Genomic DNA, 27,328 nt, shown 5'->3' on the forward strand with positions numbered 1-27,328 from the left:
TCACTATAAGACAATTCTGACTTGACAGCACAGAACACACACATATACATCCAAGCTGATTGAAATTTCAAAAAAAGGAAACAACACTTAAGAAGCAGGGAAGAGCTATTTGAGCAATGACCATGGTTTATTCAGGAAGTAGAAGAGGAGCAGTTTTCATGATGCATCGTTTATTTTTGTCTTATTTCTAAGATTGCATAACTGAGCCAGGGTTTGGTGGCATCCCTTTAAGAGCGAAAAGCGAAGTCATGAGTGAGGCGGTTCAGCTTCCAGAACATTGTTGAAAGCTGGGATAGAGTCGTCTTTTTGTCACTCACTGCATTACAGCCACACGTCGTAGAAATGTTGGGTTTGTGAACCAATAAAGAATTGCCGTTGATTAAAGGAGTGGCTGGAGGGAGTCCTAAGGAAGAGATGAGACGATCCGGGACAGAGTCACAGTGGGACAACAGCTAACTCTGGACACCTTTAAATTCTTACATGAATGGTTTTTATTGTGGAAATAAAGTGTTCAGGTGTGAAACTCCCTGTAATATCCTTATTACGCCATCAGCTCTTGGAAAGGGAAATGATCTTAATCTTAGAACTGAAAAGCTGGAAGGGACTCTATGGATCACAGAGGCCAGCCCCTTGCCAAGGAGGCCCAGTGGGGGGATCAAACTCCCAACCCCTGGCCTTGAGTGTGCAGGGGGTTGGAAAGGACTCTTAATTACAGGATATTTTGGAGGTCACTCATTTCTCAATTTCTAAATTTCCTAAGTTTGATTTGATGTGACAGCATAGGAGAATAACAACACTTCCTGCTTCTGCCCTGGGTAGAATATTAAATCAGAAATGAGTAAAGGGCAGGAGTGTTTCCTTCCAGTTTACAGAGGCTACTGTTAGCTATTTGATCATCTTAACAACACACCTAGAGCAACACAACATTCATGAAAGGAAGAGTAGACAGAGATTTCCCATGCTACAAGGAAAACGACAAGAACTAGGAAGCATCGTTGGCTGTTTCTCTACCTTTTAAAAATATGTGGATCAGAATACAAAAGATGAGCCCTTTGATTGCATCCTGCAACTATCTGATCGCACTCTGGCTTGAACTCAAGGGTACTTGCTTTGAATTTCTGCTTGGCCATGGAAATGGGATGGCAGTAGTAAAACTAATTCTTAAATATCTCACCTACCATAAATACTCTGTTGTTATGTGCGGTTAAGTTGCCCCCAACTTCTGGCAACCCTATGAATGACCAGTCCCCAGACTGTCTTGTCCTCAGTAGCCCCGCTCAGCTCTTGGAAACTCCAGGCTAGGGGTTCTTTGAGGGAGTCAGTCTGTCTCGTCTTTGGATCTCCTCTTTTCCTGCTGCCTTCCGCCTTTCCAACACGATTGTCTTTTCCAGAGAATCCTGTCTTCTCAGGATGTGCCCAAAACTCTGTTAGGTTTGCTGTAAGTCCGATGAAACTTGATAGCACAGAATGACCCTCCTTTGAAGGCAGAGGCTCTTCTCGTGCATCTCAAATGAGAAAGAGTTTTAGGTCTATACAAAAAAAAGGAAGACGATGCTAAGAAAATGATAAAAAAATCAGGCTTGACTCGTGGACATTCCTTCTGATCTCACCTTGAGCTTCATAGAAGGGAGTAAAAAGTAAATAACTTAATCGGAGCCCAAATGGAATCTTCTAGAAAACAGTTGGCGAGTGGCAGTTGCTAGTCAGGACTCTGAGGCTGATTAATCAGGTAGGGTAGAAGAAAGGCAAGGGGTTCTCTTGGGAGGAAAAAAAATACTTGAAGAAAACAGGTGAGTCTGTAAGAAATAGGATAGGAAACCAAGAGGGCTTTTTTTTTGAAAAGATGACCAACTTCGCCACTAGACAATCTAGAGCCGTGTAATGTTTCCAGATGGATCATTTTTTTGCTTTGTGCCTTCTATTCTCTACTGTAAATTTAAACACATTTGAACTGTTTATGAGTATTAAATCCATTTATGATTATTCAAAACACAACTGATTGACATAGGCATATATTCTATCACATAATGATCCCAGTCTAAGCTCTTATTTAAAAACCAACTGGCCTATTTCTTACTGTTTCTCATTTTACGAGATCTTTGCTGATCTAGTATAGCAGTATAGGGAATATATTTGGGTGTACAGTTTCTCTGATTCAAATTCCAGGGCAATCCTTAATTGTTAGTCCTGAATTAAGTGACCCCAGAATCCTTTGTCCCCTGCGTAAAAATGGGAATAATGATTATAGCATACCTCGCCATCAGGCCAGAAGTAAAGCTAAAAATGTTAGGATGTTAGAAAAATATAACAGGGCTTTTTTTAAAACAACAGTTCTTCCTTTTTATTACTTAGTTTTGCAACTGTTCCTGGAGTAGTTTCAGCATTGCCATCTGCTTTATAGATCGATAATTTAAGTTTTGTATTGTTTTCCTCTGCATTTTCACATTGTGGCTGGAATCCTGTTGCATCATTATGCAGGCAGAAGGCAAAGGGTGTAAACTTTCAGCCGTTTTTTTGCTGGCAAACAGTTGCCCCTATTGGAATTCCTGAGCATGTATGAAAGTGGCAAGTGCAAACTCACACCACAATCCGAAAGGTGACTAATTGCCAACTAGAAGCAACTGAATGACGTGCAATTTGCCTTCTGCATAAGTAACAAAGCAACAGGATTTCAGCCTATATATTATAAGTACTTGTAAATAAATTCATATATATCCATAGGTATGGAAGAAGTAAAATGTATATTTAGAAATAATTCAAAGGAAGGGCTCCACAGTCATAGAACATAGGTCATCCTACTGTGGTCTAGGATTTTCTCACATAGCTACCTCCTAAGCTTTATTGCGCTTCACAACTATGATCAACATTTGTTCTCATTTCTCTATCCCTCTGATAGGAAAAGTTTATATTGACAATTACTATAATTTTATTCTTTCCAGCGTCATGTCCACATCCACCAGCAAAAACCCCTCTACATCCTCACTGATTTCTGTCAATGAGGGGGACAACAGTCCAGTCATCCCCAGTTCTTCCGACGCTTCGTGGGAGCTTCACGCCGACGACTTCACCAAAGAATTGTCTTGCAGTCTGTGTCTGGAGCTCTTTACAGAGCCTGTTATTCTACCCTGTGGCCATAACTTTTGCAAACGTTGTTTGGAGGCACTATGGGAGAAGAAAGGGATTTTCTGTCCAGAATGCCACGCCAGTGTGCCAGACCAAAAGTACATCGTAAACAAAGCTTTGGAGAAAATGGCCGATAAGATTAAGACTCTCCATGTGGGGTGCCGTCAGCAGAAGTGCATTGAACACAGTGAACCCTTAACCCTCTACTGGAAGCCGGAGGGGAAGCTAGCTTGTTTCACTTGCCGAGAAACTCAGACGCCCAGAGATCAAAGCACCCAGTTTCTTCTCATTCCAGATGCAGTACAGATCTATACGGTAACTACGACACAACACAAGTTCAAAATGAAGGAAATCATCTATTGATACAGGAAAGTTCACACTTTTTTAAAAAAAATTAAAAAGTCTTATTGATTTCAGTTAAAATCAGTGGAATTTGCACATGCTAAAAGCTGGCATATGGGACGTGGTGGCGCTGCAGTTTAAACCGCAGAAGCCTGTGCTGCAGGGTCAGAAGACCAAGCAGTCGTAAGATCGAATCCACGCAACGGAGTGAGCGCCCGTCGCTTGTCCCAGCTCCCGCCAACCCAGCGGTTCGAAAGCATGCAAATGCAAGTAGATAAATAGGGACCACCTCGGTGGGAAGGTAACAGTGTTCCGTGTCTAAGTCGCACTGGCCATGTGACCACGGAAGATTGTCTTCGGACAAAACGCTGGCTCTGTGGCTTGGAAATGGGGATGAGCACCGCGCCCTAGAGTCGAACACGACTGGACAAAAATTGTCAAGGGGAACCTTTACCTTACCTAAAAGCTGGCACATGTAATCCCCACTGATTTTATCTGAAATCAAGAGGATTAAGATTTAATGGCTGAAAAAGATTCTCCCGTCCTTCACAGCTACTAATCTTCTCCTCTGTAGAACTTCACCATTCACTGGCAAACAAGTCGAAAAACATAGTTCTAAGCATCCTACACCATTAATTCATGCTGAGGATCTCCCTCCTTTGTTTACACGAACATGGTTGCGGCAGTTTTCTCCAACCTGGTGTTTCCAAATGTTAAGAACTACAAATCCCAGTTTCCAGCTAGCAGAATTTTTGAATCTGGACAGGGCCTTCCATGAAGAAGCAACCCATCTGGAAGACATGAAGTTGAGGTGGCTTGTTTAGAGCAGTGGTTCTTAACCTGGGCGATAATGCCCCCCAGGGGGCAATTTCATTTTTCAGGGGGGCGGTAGAACGAAAAGGGGCGGCGTGGGGGCGCTGGAGCAGAGGGGGGCGGTAGGGAGCGCTGGAGCAAGGCAAACCTGTGAAGATGGCTGCAACCTTTTTACAATGTGCATGAATATATATTTTCCTCCTATCTTAATTTAGTTTCAGAGTTTTCGTCTTGAAATTTTTAGTTCCTGCATTTTTATGCCCTTTTTATATTTCTTTTTGAGTCTTAAAATTTGCTTGCAACTAAATCATTAAATGTTACTTTTTGGGGGCATTTCATTTTCTTGGAATTGAATTTTGTTTTCAGGGGTCATTGGATTTAAGTGTCTTAAACAAACAAACAAACAAACAAACAAACAAACAAATAAATAAATAAATAAGATATAATAAGAAATAAGAGGGGGGCGATGATAACTTCCTCAATGGCTCAAGGGGGCGTTTCTTTCAAAAAGGTTAAGAACCACTGGTTTAGAGTATACCCCTGTGTTATTACCAGTGAAGTTTATGTCCCACTCAAGTGTTTATACAATTCTTTTATGCGGCCAATAAATTAGCTGTGTCCCGAGTCTAATTTACCAACATGCCAGGCAAAGAATAACATTATTTTTGACATTCCATTTACAGGAAAAACTGCTCATGCTGAGAATTCAGCTCAGATCCATCCTGGTGAAGCTGGAAGTTTTGAAGAATGCCCAAGAAGAGAAGATTAATAGTCATAAAGTGGGTAGCATTTATTCATCAGAGCCCTAAAATAGTATCTTGTCATTAGTATTATTGAGGAAAATAGACTGAAAGAGCGCATTGGGAAAGAAAGAAAGAAAAAGAGTAAAAATGAAATCATTATAATAAATACATTTCTGTATACACTTCCTGTGTTTTCAGAGTGCTGATGACTACCTAGTAGTCTATGAAAGCTACATCGTATTTATTTATCTACAAATAACCTGCACAATATTGGAAGAATAATCAGGTGTTGTGGGGTCAGGGCAGGTAATATAGACATACTTTGCCTACAGTAATAATCTTATATTGAGCTTTATTTTATCATGCCCACTGTTAAAAGGAAAACAACGTTATTGCATTTTTTTTTCCTAATTGTTACAATGCAGGTAATAGTCTGGACCAGTGATTCTCAACTTTTGGCCTCCAGATGTCCTTGGACTACAACTCCCAGAAATCCTGGCCAGCATAGCTAGGGGTGAAGGCATCTGGGAGTTTTAGTCCAAGAACATCTGGGGACCCAAGATTGGGAACCACTCCCCTAGATTGATTCAGCTGCTAGATTGCAATTTGCTTTGTGCAATCATTTTTCTTATTCTAGGAGAACAAATTGCAACTTCAGTACCATATATCCTTGGAATTCCTAAAATTGCACCAGTTTCTTCATGGCAAGGAGAAAATGTTGATCAATAAGTTAAAGGAAGAGGGTGAAATACTCCTCCAGGAAATGGAAGGAAATCTAAACAAAATCCAAGACCGATCTCAAAACGCTAAGGATACTCTGGTCTGCATTCAGGCTCGGCTGTACCAACACAATTCTGCTGGCTTCTTGAAAGTAAGGTTTATATATTTGGCACTACACCGTTGTTTGGAATACTGTTGATGCATTCATTCCAGGGCATTGTAGAGTTTGGGACCAGCAAAGGCCATCGGCTTGGCATCAGGGAATAGCCCACATGACTGAGGGAGGATTTAGGGTTCCCCAGCTGAATTTGCTTGACCACACAGGAGTGAGCAGGGAGAGAGAGAGAAATTGGCAATCCACCTTGTTCGCAGCTTCCTAAGGTAGCTCTTCTGTAGTCATCCAGAGCTACCTGAACAAGCTGGAACCAAGGCTGATTGATAACTCACATGAACTGCCCATCTACCTTATCCGCCCAGATCTGGGTTGATGTCTTCGGCTCACCCATGTTGTGAAACTGGAACAGATTTGTTCTACAGTATTTTTATATTTTATTATCATTTTTATTGTTTGATTTATTGTTGCTCTTTATTTCACCTTAATGGTTGTTAACGGCCCAGAATAGTTCTTTGCACTAATTGGGTAGTGTAAATGAATGAATGAATGAATGAATGAATGAATGAATGAATGAATGAATGAATGAATGAATGAATGAATAAATAAATAAATAAATAAATAAATAAATAAATAAATAAATAAATAAATTGATCTCCCTCCCTTTTCTTCTCTCTGACAGGGCATAAAAGCTTTTGTAGAAAGGTAAGGGTAAGTCTGTAAGAAAGAATTTTCAAACCATTATAGCAGACCTGCTTTAGTAATTTGTAACACAAGACACAGATTCTTCACCACTTCATAGATGGAGGAGACTGAGGGAAGCCAACGCCCCTGGGCATTGCTCCGTGTCCCGGCCGTACCTCTCAGACTATTCCATATTAGTCTTAGTGGGGTCTGTGTGATTATACAAGCAAGACAGGTCGGTTCCAACTTGGTGTAGGGAAGTAGTATTCTGCATCTACTATTTCAGTACACCAAAGACTGGGTTGCATGTATGTCCATGCCAAATGAATGGGGAAGGTCCCACATTTTTAATACCCTCATTCTTTGAACTTCCAACAGATCCTGTGTAGCTGAACAGGGCTAACAGTTCTGAACCCACACCATATGTAAGTTAAGGTCAAAGTAAGGGAGAATGCATATTCCTTTTAATTAACCCATCTTCCCTCCAATATTTCAATTTTCTCACAAATACCATCTGTCTGGCAAACCAAGCCCATGCTTACACTAAATGCAAGGCACAAAGGTGAGGAAAAGCCATGTGATATGACAAACAGATGTCTTTCACCACTTGAGGGAGCACCTCTTCTAAGTATTTGTTAAGCATATAGTCTTGTTTTATCTAAAGATGATCTAATACATTTAGAAAGAAATAGGGCTTGGTGGTTTCAGCCATGATGTTAAGCCATAGTTTAAAATTGCTACAGCTTGAGACTAGTGGTTTCAAACAATTTTATCTCGATCAACCCCTGTGCTCAATTAGGGATACTTAGCATAACGCATGTTCCACATCACCCAAGTTAAAAACAAAGATAGGAAAAATGATAATAAGTAGTTTACTTAATCATTATGAAGGCAAGACTTCTTGATGCTTTGGCTTCAAATGGGGTTATTTAGGTTCCGCTTTAGGTAGTGAATTGTATGAGTCTAGCATAAGATACCCAGTGTGGCGCAGTGGATAGAAAGATGCACTAGGCCTCTGGAGACCAAGGTTCGATTCCCCGCTCAAGCCATGGAAACTTACCAGGTGAGTGGAACTGGTAAAACCACTCCTTAAATATCTCACTTACTTTGAAAGCTCTGTTAGGGTTGTTATAAGTCGGTTCCAACTTGACAGTACTTAACTGTCATTTATGATCTTATTCTGGAGGAAGATGCAGACCTGGCCTGCATAACCGAAACATGGATTGGCGGAGAGGGGGGTCCCCCTCTAGCTCTCATCTGCCCGCCCGGTTATGCTGTCCAACACCAGGGCAGACTAGAGGGTCGGGGGGGGGAGTTGCCATCATTTATAAATCCAACCTGGAAGTAATTAGGCGCTCCTCGGTGGTAAAACCAGGTCTTGAGGCTCTCCACGTGTGGATCGGGGCCAGGGACGGTATTGGGATCTTGCTGGGTTACCGTGCTCCCCGCGACCCAGCCACTTCCCTACCGGAGCTGGTGGACTTTGTCTCCGCGGCACTGCTGAGCTCCCCGAGATTATTGGTCTTGGGGGACTTCAACGTGCATGCGGGGGCAGAGCCCGCTGGACCAGCTCTTGAGTTCTTGGAGACCATGGCCTTCTTGAACATGTCCCAACATGTCAACGGCCCTACGCACGTGGGCGGCCATACATTAGATTTGGTTTTTTCCACCAATGGGAGTGAAAGTGGACCGATGATGACTGACCTTGAGTCGGTCCCCTTGTCATGGTCGGATCACCACCTAATAAAATGCTTCCTCAAGTTGGCCCTCCCCCCTCGCAGGGAGCAGGGATCTATTGTCATGGTCCGCCCTCGAAGGCTACTGGATCCGATTGGATTCCAGGATGCCATGAGAGGGGTTACGGCTGACCTGGCTGGCGCTCCTGTCGAGGCCCTGGTTGACGGCTGGCTCACCGCCGCGACTAGTGCCGTTGACACGATCGCACCTAAATGCCCTCTCCGCCGCAGAGATCGCCCGGCGCCCTGGTTTAACCAGGATCTTCTGGTGTCAAAGCGGGTCAGGAGACGGCTGGAGCGCAAATGGAGAAAGGACCCGACGGTTTTCAATCGTATAGCTGTTAAGGTCGCAACTAACCTTTACCAGTCTAAGGTAAAGGCTGCCAGTAGAACTTACCTCGCTAACCGGATAAGTGAGGCATCCAACCAGCAGGCGGAACTATTCCGTATAGTACGTGACCTATCCGGAGTTGACCCGGGAGATAGGCCTCCCCCTAGTCTTACCCCGGACCAATTTGCAGCATTTTTTAAATCCAAAGTGGAGGCCATCCGCCGGGATCTCGCTCCTTTTTTGAATACAGTGAGTCGAGTTGAGATGTCCAGCGCTCCGTCTTGCCCGGTGTCTTTTGACTCTTTTCAGCCCGTATCGCCCGACACTGTGGCCAGGACGCTTGATCGCTGTCGTGCCACCACCTCCTCTTTGGACCCCTGCCCGGCCTGGCTAATCAAGGCAGCCAGGCCCTCAACAACGGAATGGGCTACTGTAATAATTAATGGGTCTTTCCTTGAGGGTAGATTTCCCTCTGCCCTCAAGGAAACACTCATTAGGCCCATAAGAAAGAAACCCAGTTTGGCGGCGGACGAAATTGGCAACTATAGGCCCATCGCCAATGTTTCTTTCTTAAGCAAGGTAGTCGAGAGGGTGGTGGCCGATCAGCTCCAGGCGTTCCTGGATGAAACAGATGCCCTGGATCCATTCCAGTCGGGCTTCAGGCCGCGCCATGGGACAGAAACGGCATTGGTCGCCCTGTGTGATGACTTATTGAGGGAGGCCGACGGGCAAAGTGTCTCTGTTGGTCCTCCTCGATATCTCAGCGGCCTTTGATACCATTGACCATGGTATCCTCCTGGGGAGGCTCGCCGAGTTGGGGATAGGTGGCCGGGCTTTTGCTTGGCTCCGTTCCTTCTTGGAGGACCGTCCCCAGAGAGTACAGCTTGGGGAGAATGTTTCGGCCCCGTGGTGCCTTAATTGTGGGGTCCCACAGGGGTCGATCATCTCCCCAATGCTGTTTAATATCTACATGAGGCCGCTGGGAGGGGTCATCAGGAGGTGTGGAGCGCAGTGCCATCAATATGCGGATGACACACAGCTCTACATCTCCTTTTTTCCAACTGCAGGAGATGCCGTTCTGTCCCTTCGGCGTTGCCTGGAGGCTGTACAGGAATGGATGCAGGAGAACGGGCTGAGGCTGAACCCGGACAAGACGGAGGTACTGAGGGTGGGCTCCCCCACACCTGGGGACAAGGGAAACTCCCTCATTTTTGGGGGGGTGACCCTGCCCGCCAAGGATGGGGTCCGTAGCTTGGGTGTCCATCTTGACCCGGCGCTCACCATGGAGACCCAGGTGGCGTCCGTGGTCCGTTCCGCTTTTTTCCATCTCAGGCGGATAGCCCAGCTGCGGCCCTACCTTGATGTGGGGTCTCTCACCACTCTGGTGCATGCGCTTGTAGTCTCGAGATTAGACCACTGTAATGCGCTCTACGTGGGGCTACCTTTGAGATTGCTGCGGAAACTACAGGTGGTGCAGAATGCGGCGGCCAGACTACTCAGTGGGCTGAGAAGATACCAACATATCTCCCCCACTCTGGCCGCATTGCATTGGCTGCCCATCCGATTCCGCATTGATTTCAAAGTGTTAACGCTTACTTACAAAGCCCTAAACGGTTTAGGACCTCGATACTTGGCGGAACGCCTTCTCCCACCTAGATCTACCCGTGTCACTCGCGCGAGCCAGGAGATAAGGCTGAGGAGCCTAACGCCGAGAGAGGCCCGAAAGGAAAAGACCAGAAACCGGGCCTTCTCGGCGGTGGCTCCTCGCCTTTGGAACAACTTGCCCCCTGAAATTCGCGCGGCTCCCTCGCTGAGCATTTTTAAGAAACAACTAAAAACATTGATGTATAGGCGGGCCTTCCCAACAGAAAACCCTTGACGATCTTTTTTTTTTCTTACTCTGTTCTTTATTTTTTTATTTACGTTTCTACTGTAAAGTCTTAAAATTACATTGTTGTTTTTACTGTAAGCCGCCTAGAGTGGTCTAATATGATCAGATAGGCGGGATAGAAATAAAATAAATAAATAAATAAATATAATAAATTAACAACAACGGCAACAACTCTTTGGTGTGATCTACAGGTGTAGGGTCACAGATACATGAACTGTGGCTCGGAAATAGGGCTTTTTCTCCCTTAAAGCTTTACTCCTACTCTCACTCGTGTGGAGGCTAATTCAGAAAAAATACCTCACACGCCGTATCTGCTCAAAAGAAGAGTTTCCCCATATGTCAGGACATGTTCCTAAATGTGAATCTCGGCCACATGTTAAGAGTGGAAAAAACACACACACCTGGACCTGCAGGTAAATCTCTGGATAGTCTGCAGTAGGTCAGCAATGATTCATGAATCTCCGTTTTAAAAAAAAAAAGCAGTAACAAAGCAACTACTGTTTCCTCTTTTCTGTATTAAATTGCCCAAAGGAAAAGTATTTGAGGTAGCTTAGCTAGATACAGATCTGTGTCTAGAAAGAGAATACAGCCACCTTACTTTGCTTAATTATCACGTGATTTCCATGGGCCGAGAAGGAATTAATTGAATTTTATTCTGGGAAAGGTGGGAGGCAACAGGAAAAGAGGAAGACCAAATACAGTAGGAGAGGGATTGGCTCCCTAAAAGAAACCACAGGCTATGCAAGGGCTGGTTGATAGATCTCAGGATTCTTTGAAAAAAAAAAGTAGACCCAAAAAACCCTGATATCCAACACTAGCCCATACAGGCCGTTATAATATATTTATTTAAGATTTAAAAAAAAAAACCCAGGCACATTATTTCCTACTAACCGGAATGTGAATTCTATGCAGGATGGACCAAAAAGCTGAAAATTCATCTCCCTGTGAATTAGTGAGCAGGAGCCTGAACCCAGGAGAGTTCAAGGGGCCCATACATTACGCGGTATGGAAAGAAATGAAATCCATCCTTAGTCCAGGTAAAAACATGTCCAGTTCTGATTGTTAGTTTTTAAAATCTGGATTTAACAAAGGCATAGATGTGCTATATAATGAGGCCAGGCAGAGATTTATTTCTGCTTCTGTTTTTGCCTCAGTGAAATGAAACGTCTGATTTACCCAGATGGAATGTTTGTTCCCCGATATATATCTGATTAGATATCCAGCGTGATGTAGTGGAGAGAGTGGCGGACTAGAAGTCCTGGGTTCGAGTCCCCACTGAACCATGTGGAGTTGATCAAATCGCTCCTTAAATATCTCCCTTAACTCAAAAGCTTTACAGTGGTGCCTCGCTAGACGATGATAATCCGTTCCACTGAAATCGCTGTTTAGCGAAATCATTGTCTAGCGAAAAGCATTTCCCCATTGGAATGCATTCAGACCTGTTTAATACGTTCCAATGGGGAACAATTGTCGTTGTCTAGCGAAGATTGGCCATAGGAAAGCCACTTTGCGAACCGCCAATTAGCTGTTTAAATCACTGTCTTGCGAAGCTTAGATCCTAAAAACCTGTTTGCGAGCGCGGAGGGAGCTGTCAAAATCGTCGTCTAGCAAAAATTGGTTTGTGAAGCAGGGACCAGACATTGTCCAGTGAAATTCCCCCATAGGAATCACTGCTTTGCGAATTGCTATAGCGATCGCAAAAAGCCAATGTCTAGCAAAAAAACTGTCATGCGGGGTAACTGCCTAGCGAGGCACCACTGTATTAGGAGGGGGACCCACGGCTGCAAAGCACTGCATCATATGCCACATTCCTGCAACGGGTCCTTGTTTATTGTGTGTTAAACCGCCTTGCTTCCCGTGCTACCTTAATTATGCTCTTCTTTATTAACCAGACATTTCCTGCATGACTCTGGACCCGAAAACAGCACATCCGAACTTGATTCTTTCAGAAGGATTGACCAGTGTGAGGCACAACGATGCCAAGAAAGCCCTGCCAGACCTCCCAGAAAGGTTTGACTGCAGTGTTTCTGTCCTGGGCGCGACCGGATTCACTTCCGGGAAGCACTATTGGGAAGTGGACGTGCAGAAGAAGACCAAGTGGACTTTGGGGGTGGTCAGAGAGAGCGTCAACCGGAAGGGGAACTATCCACTGTCCCCCAAAGATGGCCACTGGCTGATAAAGCTGAGGAATAAGAACGAGTTCAAGGCTGTGGATGTCCATCCCAAAGGCCTCACCCTGGCCAAGAATCCCAGTTCAATTGGGATATATTTGGATTACGAAGGTGGCCAGGTGTCCTTTTACGACGCCAGCCAAATGTCCCACATCTATACTTTCACGGACACTTTTACAGAGAAACTCTACCCGTACTTTTGCCCGTGTTTGAATGATGCTGGAGAAAACAGCGAACCGCTGCGGATTGTTAGGTTTAATATTTAGATGGAACTCCCTCTGAAAAGCATGACCTGAAGCTGTTATGGACTACAGGCAGATAACGCATAGGAACTGGGTTCAAGTTTTGATGAGAACAGGCAGCTGATGCAAATCCAGCCCGGCCCTGTGATGCAAGCGTATTTACTCCAGTGCTGATAACGATCCTTTTTTCCTTCCAACCACTCCGCTATGAAGATGGTTATGCCATTCTGTCTGGTCTTGGAAAAGGGGCAGAAATCCACCCTGCTCCAACTCCCATAAGTAGCATCACATCATAGATTCATGGAATCCTTACATGGGTCATTCCGAAACATTACATTAGGCAGGAGCAGAGTTTACTCCATGGGAGCTGTTTAGAAAGGGTGTGTGTTTGTGTGTATGCCCCACACATCCGCGCACCATTCCTTAAACAGCAAACATTTTAAAAAAGTAATATTTTTGTTCTTTTTAAGTTTGTACTTTCGGTTTCTCTGCGTCTCCTTGTTTGCTTTGTATTTTGTCTTTTTTTTAATCTAAAAAACAATTTTTTTAAAAAAAAATCAAAACCAGTCAACTCAGGTTCATTTGGCAAAGGAAATACAGGGCCTTATCAGTATTATTTCTTAGCAAATATTTAACTTAACAGTCACAGCGGTAGGATTGTGGTGGAATTCACCGTTTAGTGAGGTGGTCAGCTTATTCAAAACAATAGCAGAAGTCAGAAAAGCTAGTATACCGCAAGCGTGACGTTTGAGAAATAATAACTTTGTGCAAAGGACTCATTCCCTAACAACAGATGTATTTGTGCCTTCTTTTGTATTGGTTGGATGAAAGAAAATAAAAGAACATTCAAGTTGAATTTGCAGCATGTTGACTCACTCCTTGAAGCAGCATCAGAAAGAATTATTTCTGAAGGGCAGAAGTTCATGTCTAGAAATCATTCTTGCCTGTGTTCTACATTCAGTAAACTATTCATTGCAACAGATATCATCATTATCATCGAATTGCAGAGCTGATAAACTACTGTAAACAGAAAATCAAGCCCAACATTACTCTTCTTTTGTAGGAAACTTTAAAGTAGATTTTCTTGCATACTGTCTATTTGTCAATGTGATTGAACATGATAGGGCAGGATTTATCACTAGCACATGATTCAGCTCTTCCTTTTAAATATTTGGGTTTTTCTTTTCCTGTCCAGGAATTCCAAACAACTCCAGCTGACTGGGTCTAGGCAGTATTTTAATTCCCCACCACGCTGACCATCTGGGCAATGTGGGAAATTGTAAAAATTAAAACGCTGGTACTGACACTTTGGCTCTGCTTGGAAGGGTACCGCTGCCCTCCAGACCCAGTTAAACCCAGTTAAACCCATCAATGGAGTAAAAGCCATGTTCAAAGGGCATATTGCTGATTTCCCCCTCCAACCTTGAACCTGGTCACGATTAACCGTGAACACATTTAAATTCTTAGAGGAACGGTGGAACATGTTTATTGTGGAAACAAATTGTTTAGATGTGAGACTGCCTGGGTTATCCTGCGTGTATAAACCACCATCCGCTCTTTAGAGGAAAACCAGGATATCTGTTTTGTGGCTTCCTGTGGTTTGTGTGTGTGTACACAAGCCGGCATTCATTCATTCATTCATTTTTATATACTGCTCCATGAGCACAAGCATTATCCTGAGCAATTTATGGGCCCCCGTCACAACATTATTTATTTATTTATTTATTTATTTATTTATTTATTTATTTATTTATTTATTTATTTATTTACTTACTTACTTACTTACTTACTTACTTACTTACTTACTTACTTACTTACTTATTTATTTATTTATTTATTTATTTATTTATTTATTTATTTATTTATTTATTTATTTATGGCAGCCGTTACAGACTGTGGCAAGAAGATCAATCAGTCGGACATAAAACAACAGCCAAACCAGCCGACGTTAGGGGGGTTTACCATGATGAATAAAAGAATAACAAAAAGGCCTTTAAAAACCATACAGTGATTTAATCATGAATATAAATCGCCCTATAAAGTTTTTTTTTAAAACCACGGACAGCCTCCAGGGCCGCCCGTGGTTAAAGGCAGCTTTAAAGGATGCGCTCGTGACATGGTCAGAGACTATGTGTGCGCAACATGCAAGTTTCACTGTATCGAAGGGAGAGGGGGAAAAAAGGCGGGAAAATGGGTCCTTTCCCAGCTGTCCTTTTGCCTCAGGGCAAGATGTTCCAGGGCTGCAGCGCCTGGTTCTCCCAAAGCGTCTGCCCGGACCTCTGCAGCCTTTGGGGTGAGGGAGGATCTCCTTTGGGGGGGGAAACACCTCCATGGCCCCCCTCAGCGGGAAGGGAACATTGGGGGGCTGACTCCCACATCCATGGGATGAGGGAGAGACAGCTCTCTTTCTTTCCAAAGACAGTATTCTGATTTTTCCCCCTCAAGGGTGACAAACAAAATTATACTTGAAGCGGCCCTGCTGCCTGTCTCTCCATCCATGCCCCACAAACACTGATTTTTTGGGCAAATTACTTGGGGGGGGGCGTGTGTGTGGGGGGGGTAAGTGATGTGTGGCGTTCATTCCTGCCTGAAGGAACTTAAACCTAATTTTCACAGGCGTAGGGCTAGTTCTTGGCACCTGCAGCTGGTGAACAGGTTCTTTGTAGCCATCGGTATCGGGTGGTTTGGGTCTATATCTGGCTGGGGAGTCTGAGGTGGGGAGTTCGAATCCCCACTGTGGCCATCTTGGGGGGGGGGAACTGAGCCAGCCTGGGTAGCCTTGGACCAGCTGCACTGTCCTAGGGATCCCCCCCCCAGAAGAAGGGAAGAGGATTAACCACTTCCAAGGACCTGGAAAACCCTGGAAAGGGTCAGTAGAAGTCAGAACTGACTTGACGGCACATTATGATTGATTGATTGATTGATTGATTGATTGATTGATTGATTGATTGATTGATTGATTGATTGATTGATTGATTGATTGATTGATTGATTTCTACCCCGCCCCTCTAGACAGAGTCTACTCAGGGCGGCTTACGAACAGTTATAAAACATCATAAAATAATCATCATAAAACAATCACAAAATTAAATAAACAAATTTAGAAGTTGTTTAGAAGATGATTATCGTTCTTATTATAGAGAGGTAGCCTAGTGTATCACTTCAGCGGCAAAGAACACAGAAACCTTCATTTTGATCCCTTTCCTTCACACAGGCTTTACAGTTGCTTTCATGTTTAAACAAAACAAACAAAAAAAGAGTTGGTCCATCTTGATCGTCCCAACCGGCGGTTTCAAGCGCTTTGGGGGCAGCCCAAGACCGGCTGCTGCCTGAGGCCAAGGATGAGAGGGGTGCTTCCCATAAGATGGCTGGACATGGGAGTTTTCTTTAACACTGATGGGAAAATACCCTCCCAAAAGTCTATTTTTGAAAGTTTCTGGGTAAGGGATGTGTCAGAGGAAAGAGCTCCGGAGTTTATTACGGTTCACCAACATCTGCCATCTGAAGGAATCACTTCTCTTTACTTAGAAGAAGTATTTCTTTTTATTGACAGAAAGGACAACATGTTTTTGAGGTTAAAAACAATAAAATAAACATTTGTAGTCACAAGAAGAAGAAAGAGGAGGAGTCGTAGAAGCATGGACGCTCTGGGTCCACCATGCTGTGCTAGACCAAATGCTGAAGCTGGCCTCTTTGCCATTGACCCGTTCCCGTTCGTTTTTTTGAACTGATGTCAGATGTTTCCTCATCATCCTCCCCTTCTGAGCCTAGCTGAGAAGATCTGCCAACAGAGACACAACAGTCCATGCATGTGATGGGCTGCAGTCTCTGGATGCTTTTGTGGGCAATTTTCCCCCTCCCTTAAGATGACCCAATACTTGGATGGTTTGGATGCAAAAGACTAACATGGTGACCTCTTGCAAATGTCAGGATCATCCTCCGCGGGCCCCAGGCTGTGAAGCCTTTAGATCCAGCCCCAGTTACACTGATGGGTGTTCCCAACAGTTGTGGCATTCAGAAGTCCAGTCTTTGAACCTATAGCTTGGGATGTGCCAAGGGTCTGCCTCCCCCACCTGCTCCATGTTTGCAGACAAAATGACAACCCTTATCGGTTTCTTTCCACCCCTCAAAACTGTCAGTGGCTGAAATCTTGTTTGCCCTGCATAAGGCTGATGACCTCATCAATCAGTGGCAATGACATCATCAGCCATGATGCTCCATGAGTTGATAACAAAGGGGATATGCTTATGAATCATTAAATTCTCTCTTTCAAAAGCAAGCATACCATATAAAGAACCATGTTGTCTCCCTGTGGTGTTTTCTTGCAGTTGCTGAAGGAGGAAGGATCACAACTCAGAAAGCTGCTGATTATCTTTTTAGCAGCGATGCTTCCCACCCTGATACAAAAAGGTATGTTTTGTCACTAATTAATCGGCTCGGCCTTTATCAATACTGATCATGGTCTGGATCCGGGTATTATACCCTCTATGCCTCCTTCTGCTTCCAGTGGATATTTTCTGACTATGCTCTCAAAGTCTTTTCTGCAACGAAGCCTGCAAAAAGTATTTATAAACCACTGAGCTATTCCACTTAAAATAAAAGCTGAGAGCGAACACAAAATTGGGAGATCTTTTGGTGCGAAGGGAGGACAAGTGGCACCCCTTCTAGTGGTACAAAAATATAACAGAGTAAATCACTTAATTTGATATTCTTTAACGCTACCCTCCATGTCGGCTTTGAGCCACCTTATTCCTCTGAATGCATGGGCTCATCCTGCTTGAGAGCAAATTTAAATAACTGTGCTTGGATGCTTTATTTTTAACTTTTATAATTTCTCCTCTTCTAGAATACACAAGAGCCTAGATTATATTGAAGACCGAATTACCGTTTTTCATTCTTCTTATCTGACTGCGATAGCTAACTCTGAAATGAAACACCCCGCTGTGCCATTGGGGCATTTTCTTCTTCCACCAGCCTCCCTGCATCAAGGTACGTGCATGTATGCAAACAGGTTGGGATAAGTCTCTCCCCAAATTTCGGTATTTTTTTCAAAAAATAAAACAAAATAAATAATTGTGCTTCTGCAAATCCTCCACTAAAATCAAACCCATTCCAGTAAACTGTTAAAACAGTCACAATTTTATTCAGTAGATTCACTTCTAGTGTGGATATTGTTTAGTTGCTCTTTTAATTTTTTTTAAAAAACTTTTGCTTTTACACCTGTCTGCAGGGGCTGTAAGCCGGGAAGCTGACTTCAGGGGCGGTCAGTTTTTCTCCCAGATAGCTGCAATGGTCAAATTTGTACTTACGATTTCTTCATGTGTTTATTTTGAGATAAATGATAACTGAACCCAATAGGCCACATTCATTTCAATATACAGTATTATTCATTTTGAAATTAATGCAGATAACTATTACATCTTTTTGTGTTTAATCTAGTTGTCTCATTAGCAACAGTGCTATTCAAACCGATCTGTAGCTCTTCTCCATAGCTGATTGAGGGCATTTTGATTCCAGCACTATCTCTCTTTTCATTTTAGACCGTCTCATCATAGAGTTTCCAAAGCATAAATTACCCAGAAGTGGTTTTCTCTTCCTCTCTTCCTGTACAGTACTGTGCAGGAGTTAGCCTGAATGTCACTATGAAAGATCCACCAGTGTTACCACTCACTGCTGTTGTTGTCTGGTAGTTACCCTTCAAGAATGGCAAAGTTGCTAATCACATGTATCTGGAAAAATGCCGCATTCATACAGCAACTTGAAATATACTTCCCTATACTTTGGAATAGCTCTGCAACAGCCTCTAGTGACATTCAGTATATTACAACTTAAACTGTACTTTTTAAGTTGTAAAAAAATTAATTTCCCACCTTCTATATGTGTGTCATGAAATAATCTCTACCAGCAGTTCATCAAATCTGCATGTTAAATTCACACTTTCAGGGTTACAATTCTTATACCATTAATTATATAATACTTTATTATACAAACTACCGAACTTTGATTGTTCTCCCCCCGGTCCATCACATGAGTGTGAGGAAGTCTTGTTGGTTGGTTTCCTCTGCTGCTCACTAGCCCAGTTTTGTTGTATTGACAGCTTTGTATGGAAATTCAAGGGAAATATGGGCTGGGATCCTGTTGATCAATTTCAAGCCATGCAACTTGAATGATGTCATCAACCACAGCAGTTTGGGGGAAATAAAATGCTTCCTATCCTCTACTCCGCAGATTCCAGAGATTATTAGGATCCTCTTTGTCCTAAGGAAGCCTTTGGGAGCCATAAAATGGCAGAGGAAGGAGGTGCTTTAAGGTCCAAAAATCTTGGTTGATGGGACCAGCAACAGGATCAGGAGGACTAACAACAATGAATTTCGGACATTTCTGCATCTTCTTCAGAGTTAATGGGATCCTTAGAATTCCTTGGAACCTGAGGATGGGGGAGACAGGAAATGTTTACTTCTCCCAAAATGGCCAGGGTTGATGATGTCATCAAAGATGTGCTGCATAAAGTTGTGCCACAGGATTTCATCAGCAGTCACTGATGGTCATTGTGTTGAATTACCTACTAAATCTCTGCTGCATTGCTTGGTTGTTGCTGTTATGTAGTTGTTTTCACTTTGGGTGTAGGTAATTTTCTGGTTTGTTTTGGTTTTGCATTTTCTGCAGAAATTAGAGATAAAATTGGTTGCTTTATATGGGACCAAATATCTAATACACCAAAGCTGCAGGTAAGAAGAACCTCTTGAATGCACATGACTTCAGTTTTGTTATTTGTTCTGTTAATGTTGCTATTTAAGAAATTTGTGCATTGAATGTTTATATAATCATTTTCAGTACAGGGAGCAAATGTGCTCGAAATAGCCAGCCAGGGAGTAGGGACTGAATGCAGCAAAATTATTTAAGGAGCAATTTGACTACCATTATAGAATGCTCAAGGTGAAACTATTTGCCCTGAGACAGTCAGCAAATATTACAATGTCCTGGGGAATCTTTCATCTTGACAATGTTTTGTTTGTTTGGAGCTAACTAGAGGATGTGACCACTATTATTTGAAATTTCTTTTTGTAGTGCTCCCCTGATTCTCTCATTCTGCAGAGTTGTCTCTGTTCTTGTTTCCATGTACCTACCTACCTACCTACCTACCTACCTACCTACCTACCTACCTACCTACCTACCTACCTACCTACCTACCTACCTACCTACCTTCCTTCCTTCCTTCCTTCCTTCCTTCCTTCCTTCCTTCCTTCCTTCCTTCCTTCCTTCCTTCCTTCCTTCCTTCCTTGGCATTAGGCAGGAAGGATGGTGAGCCTGTCTCTTGCTACCACCGATAAAGGTGCAACAGTCATCTAGCCAGTAGTGAAACACGAGAGTAAAGGCCTGTGCACACTGACATACAGATATGATATATAGATCACTGGTGGCATGGTTTGTGGACCTTGGCTGCAGGTGTTTCTATGATTCATCCTTCCCCTTTAAGAGCTGTTGTGCACCTTTCTGGTCCAGCAGTAAGGCATGCATTCTTTTTGGCACACTTGTTTAGCCTGAAGATAGCAGCTTCTGCCATTGTGACTTCAGATTCCGAGGGAGGAGAGAAAAGGTGGGGGGAGGACAAGGGAAGGGAAGCAGGGAGGGGGAAAAGGAAAAAAACGGAACAGTATTGACAGAGGGAGAGAGGGGTGACATTTAAAAAAAATCCACTTCCCCTGACCCTCTGCAGACTACTTAGTTGACAGCGGATCAGGCTTGAAGGAGTTGTTTACCATTTGGATGGGTGGAGCACACCAAAGTGCACATCATTCCTTCCCTTCCCTGACCTCAACAGACCTTTTGTGGCAGATTGACCCCAGACTCAAAACCGTCAGTCTGGACAGTTCCATCCTAAGTCTTACATCTCAGATAGGAATCATCTGTGCACCAATATTGATATATAAATGACTGAAGTATCAGATTAACACTGATGGGGCTGGTGACCTCTTTGATAACATCGTACTGTTGGACAAAGTCTTATGCACAGTTTCAACCACAGTCATTTTGACTATCCACAGAGCGGTCAACCTGAAGTAAACAGCAGGATTGAAGAAGAAGACAAAACAAGCAAGGAAGGCCTGGAAAGAAGGTTCCTAAACATTGTTGTTTGAGATGGCTCTGTAATTATAAGATAGTGCAATGACTAAAATCCACCGGTAGTGGTGATCTTGTAAAAAGGGTCTGTCAGTAATCCTACGAGAGTAGCCAAAGCCAGTTCCACCAGCTCATTCTCCGTTTCTAACTTTTCATTGTAAATGGCTACTATTAGAATCTTTTCCATCAGTTGGATCATAACCATTTCGTTTCAATGCCCCAACAGATTTATTTCAGCTTTTAATTTTAGCAGAACGAATCAGAATATAGCGAGGAGGCTCATAAAGGAAGATTTTGCTGCAGAACTGCAGTCCGTGAGTTTTAGGAGAAAGCAGCAAAATGGCTGCTGGCGTTATTTGGGCCCAGATCGCTTTGCTTCCCCGCATTGCCCTAAATGACAGCTTCGGGGCACTTCAGGGATTCTTGGCTCTCGGGTAACAATCACATGGAAAGGAGGCGTGGCTGAACTTAAAAGATCTCACTAACATTATATGTATAATTTAAAAACAAAAGGAAATGATGTTGTAACTGTAAATAGTCATACACAGGGATGGGAAATTGAGTCGTGGGACTTTGCAGTCAAGTCGGACTTAAGTCAACTCCGACTCAACTTTGGAATTTTTTTTCAATAACTCGGACTCAGCTTGTGACTCAGAACTGATCCACACTCCCTTTTTTTCTGGGGGGGGGGAGCTTGTTTTTAATAGGGACTCAGACTTGGGACTTGTTACCCAAGAGTCAGACTTGGGACTTGGGATACGGACCCAAAGACTTTCCAACACCCTTGGCAATACAATGATTTCTGTTATTACAGTGAAGACAGTCACGCTCCCAGGGCATTGGAAACAAAAAAGCAGCTGTACATTCCGCTCCAAGATTATCCAGCAAGTAATATGTTGACAGGTAAGAGGAAGGTATAGCTTAGGTGTTGCATTAAGGGCCAAAATACATAAAGCTTGGAAGAGTGGCGACTGAATACAGAGACAGCCCAAGATATTTTACCGATAATTCTCTCCCATTCAATGTACAAAAGTTGTCTTTCTTCAGCGCTGGTGCTGAGGGAGACTCTTCCATTGTGGGCTTGCTTAGGCCACAGGGTATGGCTTTTCCTCTTGTATTTCTCCTTTCTGCCACTTCAGACATCCACTTATTTTGCCTAATACTGTACGTAATAAGGAATGGGCCTGATATAGCAGCAAAACTATTTCAGAACAAAAATTGTTCATGGACAGCTCAGTGGTTTAGGTGAAGCCAGAGGTTGGGTTCTGCCTCTTTGAAAGGGGCTGGACCTTATGATTTATAGGATCCCTTCTGGCTCTGCAATTCTAAGATGATGTTTTATTTAAAAGTCAGTAGAGTAAATAAAAATCAATAACTCTCTAAGGAGGAAACTTTGTATCCCTATTCATTTTCACATTGTGTTCTTTAAGCCTGTAGTAATTTATTTATTATTTATTTGTTTATTTTGTTTATAGGCCGCTTTTCTTCCGATAAGGGGACCCAAGGTGGCTCACAATATTAAAAAGGATAGAAATAAACACATAATAAGTTAAACATTAAAAAAATTAAAACTATTTGCTGATTAAAATATCACTGATTAATTAAAAGCAAGAAAACTTTTTAAACCATCTTAACTTTAAAAAGGCATTCACAGATTAAATCATGATTGTTAAACGCCTGCCTGAAAAGATGGGTCTTCCACTGATCAAACATTATGATTTCCTCCTTCTGGCTTAGTCCTGTTTTTTTCTGGTCTTTTCTGTGTTTTAAAATGGTGTTCTGGTGGAAAATGTACATTAATTCCCATTTGTTTCCTAGGTTATGCCTCTGCTAAAGAGTTGAAAAAATTCCTTGGAGAGATACGGGATTTCATTCCTGGATTTTCAGGTGATTTGGCATACTGGATTCCAAACGACACGAATATCTTCTCTCAAGGGAAAACAATGCCAAAGTGGAAATGATATCAGCTCCTTTATTTCTCATTTTGCAATTTGAGCCCTACTCTGAATTTTGCTACTCAAAAGAACATTAAAAAGGGCTATTCTCCTATAGTCATGTGTATATCTAGCTTGACTAATTTATAACATTCCTTTGCCTTATGCCTCTTACCACTTCTAACTGTTCAATAAATAATATTAAATAATTTAAAAATTCTTACTCTTTCGAACAAATCATACTTTCCAAACTACCAAAATTTTGCTTTGATTTCTCTCCTACGCTTGGGTTTTTGAATATAATGACAATTTCAGTATTACATCATATGTACTTCCTATGAACAGAATTCTCAGCTGTTTGATGGCCTCAGTCCACATTTCAGTAACACACAGAAAAGCAAGTGATGGCCACCTCTTCCTGAAGATGTTTTCTTTTTGGTGGAGAAGGGTTGGAGCATTCAGTAACAGTAAAAAAAAAAAAAACACATTACACTGATTCTATCACGATGAGGAAAACTCTTCCAACAAGCTAGATTTGTCTGTTTATTCTATTGCAGCTTGCTCAGCTCTTGAAGGTGCAAATTAGGGTGATGTGGCTAGACAGCAAGATCTATTGTGTTTGATTGCACCAGAAACATTTCCTTTACTGGGAGTTGTTGTTGTTACGTGTCGTCAAGTCAACCCAGACTTACAGCAATCCCGTGAATGAGCCATCCTTAGAATGTCCTGTCCTCAGCTGCCCTTCTCAGCTCTTGCAAACTCAAGCCTGTGGCTTCTTTTAGGAAGTCAGCCCATCTCCTATTCGGTCTTCCTCTTTTCCTGCTGCCATCCACCTTTCCCAGTGTCATTGTCTCTTCCAAAGAATCCTACCTTCTCATGATGTTCTCAAAGTAGGGACAGCCTCCATTTTGCTCACTTGTTAGTCTTTCCAGCTGTGTAGAGTATCTGTACGGCTCTCCACCAACACCGACTTTCAAACAAACCACAGTGATGCCTCGCAAGACGATGATAATCCGTCCCACTGAAATCGCTGTCTAGCGAAATCATTGTCTAGCGAAAACCGGTTTGCGAAGCAGGGACCAAACATTGTCCACCGAAATTCCCCCATAGGAATCACTGTTTTCTGAATTGCTATAGCGATCGCAAAAAATCAATGTCTAGCGAAAAAACTGTCATGCGGGGTAACTGTCTAGCGAGGCACCACTGCATTTCATTTTCTCTGTTAACTTTCTTCACTGTCCAGTTTTCACACCCCATACATGGAGGTTGGAAACATGAAGATTGGATATGGATGATCTTGATCTTCGTCTCCAGTTACACAGCTTTATATTTGATTATCTTTTCTAGTTCCTTTGTTGCTGCTCTTCCAAGTCTTAATCTTCTTCTTCTTGCTTAGAGAAGAGATCTCCTTAAAGAGATCCTTCTATCTTTCCGAGAATGACTCCCCCAAATAATAGCCCTATTATGGGACCAAACAGCTCTAGCTTAGGCATAGATGATGGCCACGTTGGAAGGCTTTTACTTAGGACTGGATTTGTATTTCCTGTAGGAAGAATCCTCACACCCAAGATCCACTAAAAAAATATGAGGTAGCCGTGTTAGTTTGTGCAACCATATCAGGCAAAACCCAATTTTTTTTTTTTAATTTTTCAATGTAATTGAATTTTTAAAAAAATATAGTGTTACTATTATTTTCCTTTGGGCTTTGCCTGATTAAAAAATATGATTCAATGCCGCTAGATGGGGCCCTTTGTTAAAAAACAACAACCCAACCCTGAATATAATGAGATGGGATGAGGAAAGGCACCGTGATTTAAGGAAGCAACAGCTACACATGGTTTCATGGTATTTGTGAATAATCTCTGCATCTCGTTGTGTCACTCGCTCTTAAATATTGCCCGTGGGATGAGGGAAAAAAGAAGACAGCCATTCTAAAACCGAATATTGGTTCTGAAAAGTTGAGAGTTTTTGTCTGATGTGATGTAGGCAACGTGTTTAAAGAAGAAAACCACCACTTTAACCCTGCAATCGTGCTGCTGTTTAATGACAGGCCCTCTGCCATTCCCACTGTTTTAGACTGTCATAATCAGCAATTATGCTTCCAGTCTTTCATGAAGATGTCCCACTCTAGCAGCTACATAACCATCCCATCAAGTGACCTTTGATCACTTGAAACCAACCTGGTTAGTCTTTAAGGTGTCACTACACACTGGCCTTTGCTTCCCCACTTGTTTCTGTTTGCTGCCTCCCTTTAAATTTTGTCAATATGCTTAAACAGACTAAGGGTAGGACTACATTAGCAACGCGACTGCTTGGGAAATGGATAAAATAGTTTTAGAAATGCTGTTAGAGGTCTGAGAGGGGCTTTTAACATCTGGAGAAATTTGAAGCAAAATTAGCCGCTGTTTGCTGCTTCCCTTTAAATTTTGTCAATATGCTTAAACAGACTAAGGGTAGGACTACATTAGCAACACGACTGCTTGGGAAATGGATAAAATAGTTTTAGAAATGCTGTTAGAGGTCTGAGAGGGGCTTTTAACATCTGGAGAAATTTGAAGCAAAATTAGCCGCTGTTTGCTGCTTCCCTTTAAATTTTGTCAATATGCTTAAACAGACTAAGGGTGGGACTACATTAGCAACACGACTGCTTGGGAAATGGATAAAATAGTTTTAGAAATGCTGTTAGAGGTCTGAGAGGGGCTTTTAACATCTGGAGAAATTTGAAGCAAAATTAGCCGCTGTTTGCTGCCTCCCTTTAAATTTTGTCAATATGCTTAAACAGACTAAGGGTGGGACTACATTAGCAACACCGACTGCTTGGGAAATGGATAAAATAGTTTTAGAAATGCTGTTAGAGGTCTGAGAGGGGCTTTTAACATCTGGAGAAATTTGAAGCAAAATTAGCCGCTGTTTGCTGCTTCCCTTTAGATTTTGTCAATATGCTTAAACAGACTAAGGGTAGGACTACATTAGCAACGCGACTGCTTGGGAAATGGATAAAATAGTTTTAGAAATGCTGTTAGAGGTCTGAGAGGGGCTTTTAACATCTGGAGAAATTTGAAGCAAAATTAGCCGCTGTTTGCTGCTTCCCTTTAGATTTTGTCAATATGCTTAAACAGACTAAGGGTGGGACTACATTAGCAACGCGACTGCTTGGGAAATGGATAAAATAGTTTTAGAAATGCTGTTAGAGGTCTGAGAGGGGCTTTTAACATCTGGAGAAATTTGAAGCAAAATTAGCCGCTGTTTGCTGCCTCCCTTTAAATTTTGTCAATATGCTTAAACAGACTAAGGGTGGGACTACATTAGCAACACCGACTGCTTGGGAAATGGATAAAATAGTTTTAGAAATGCTGTTAGAGGTCTGAGAGGGGCTTTTAACATCTGGAGAAATTTGAAGCAAAATTAGCCGCTGTTTGCTGCCTCCCTTTAGATTTTGTCAATATGCTTAAACAGACTAAGGGTAGGACTACATTAGCAACGTGACTGCTTGGGAAATGGATAAAATAGTTTTAGAAATGCTGTTAGAGGTCTGAGAGGGGCTTTTAACATCTGGAGAAATTTGAAGCAAAATTAGCCGCTGTTTGCTGCTTCCCTTTAAATTTTGTCAATATGCTTAAACAGACTAAGGGTAGGACTACATTAGCAACACGACTGCTTGGGAAATGGATAAAATAGTTTTAGAAATGCTGTTAGAGGTCTGAGAGGGGCTTTTAACATCTGGAGAAATTTGAAGCAAAATTAGCCGCTGTTTGCTGCCTCCCTTTAAATTTTGTCAATATGCTTAAACAGACTAAGGGTGGGACTACATTAGCAACACCGACTGCTTGGGAAATGGATAAAATAGTTTTAGAAATGCTGTTAGAGGTCTGAGAGGGGCTTTTAGCATCTGGAGAAATTTGAAGCAAAATTAGCCGCTGACTCAAAGTGGAAAAGGGAGCTGAGCCGGGGGTTGCACAGAATGCTCCCCTAAGCAGAGCAGGGTATTTGGTAGGACAGCCTCGAATGTGGTTGTGTGTAAAAATATTGGAAAACACAGCAATAAATAATGCAATGACTACAATTGTCATGTGGCAGAATCAGTGGTATCCCTACTTAACCACCTGGAAAAAAATAATAATACTCCTGTTCAATAATGATGACGATGCTGTCTTATCAAGTCAGTTCTGACTTACGGTGATCTGTTTCAGAATTTTCCGGGTAGAGAATACTCAGAAGTGGTTTACCGTTCCCTTAGGGGCATCCTCATTCTGTGCAGCTTGCCCAAGGCCACACAGGAAGCACAGTGGGGAATTGAACATGTAACCTCCAGCTCAACAGTCAGATACCTAAACCACTCACATACAAAAGTTCCAGGTCTACATA

The 27,328-nt window shown here is 42.6% G+C and overlaps 2 protein-coding genes across 2 annotated transcripts; both read left to right on the forward strand.

Moving 5' to 3' along the window:
- The first annotated feature begins 978 nt into the window (after positions 1–978).
- Positions 979–13,764, forward strand: TRIM69 (tripartite motif containing 69). Its single transcript, XM_020808093.3, has 6 exons — positions 979–3,438; positions 4,962–5,057; positions 5,659–5,892; positions 6,536–6,558; positions 11,408–11,532; positions 12,388–13,764. Exons 1-6 carry the CDS (start codon positions 2,857–2,859, stop codon positions 12,930–12,932), a joined length of 1,605 nt encoding a protein of 534 aa, XP_020663752.3. The 5' UTR covers positions 979–2,856; the 3' UTR covers positions 12,933–13,764.
- A 1,373-nt stretch (positions 13,765–15,137) lies between these two features.
- On the forward strand, positions 15,138–23,073 carry TERB2 (telomere repeat binding bouquet formation protein 2). The gene is made up of 7 exons (XM_078381046.1): positions 15,138–15,201; positions 17,237–17,318; positions 17,755–17,897; positions 19,506–19,636; positions 20,954–21,024; positions 21,844–21,932; positions 22,848–23,073. Exons 1-7 carry the CDS (start codon positions 15,138–15,140, stop codon positions 22,988–22,990), a joined length of 723 nt encoding a protein of 240 aa, XP_078237172.1. The 3' UTR covers positions 22,991–23,073.
- The last annotated feature ends 4,255 nt before the right edge of the window (positions 23,074–27,328 follow it).

This window comes from Pogona vitticeps, chromosome 12 (assembly GCF_051106095.1).
Source record: "Pogona vitticeps strain Pit_001003342236 chromosome 12, PviZW2.1, whole genome shotgun sequence".
Lineage (NCBI taxonomy): Eukaryota > Metazoa > Chordata > Lepidosauria > Squamata > Agamidae > Pogona > Pogona vitticeps.

Excerpts from the sequence above, each read along its gene's own strand:
- TRIM69 (XM_020808093.3), top strand. The coding sequence starts at position 2,857 with ATGATCAACATTTGTTCTCATTTCTCTATCCCTCTGATAGGAAAAGTT. Across the intron at positions 5,058-5,658 it reads AGAAGATTAATAGTCATAAA|GAGAACAAATTGCAACTTCA; the intron begins GTGGGTAGCATT and ends TTCTTATTCTAG. Across the intron at positions 6,559-11,407 it reads ATAAAAGCTTTTGTAGAAAG|GATGGACCAAAAAGCTGAAA; the intron begins GTAAGGGTAAGT and ends AATTCTATGCAG.
- TERB2 (XM_078381046.1), top strand. The coding sequence starts at position 15,138 with ATGTTCCAGGGCTGCAGCGCCTGGTTCTCCCAAAGCGTCTGCCCGGAC. Across the intron at positions 17,319-17,754 it reads TCCCACCCTGATACAAAAAG|AATACACAAGAGCCTAGATT; the intron begins GTATGTTTTGTC and ends CTCCTCTTCTAG. Across the intron at positions 19,637-20,953 it reads CTAATACACCAAAGCTGCAG|AGCGGTCAACCTGAAGTAAA; the intron begins GTAAGAAGAACC and ends GACTATCCACAG.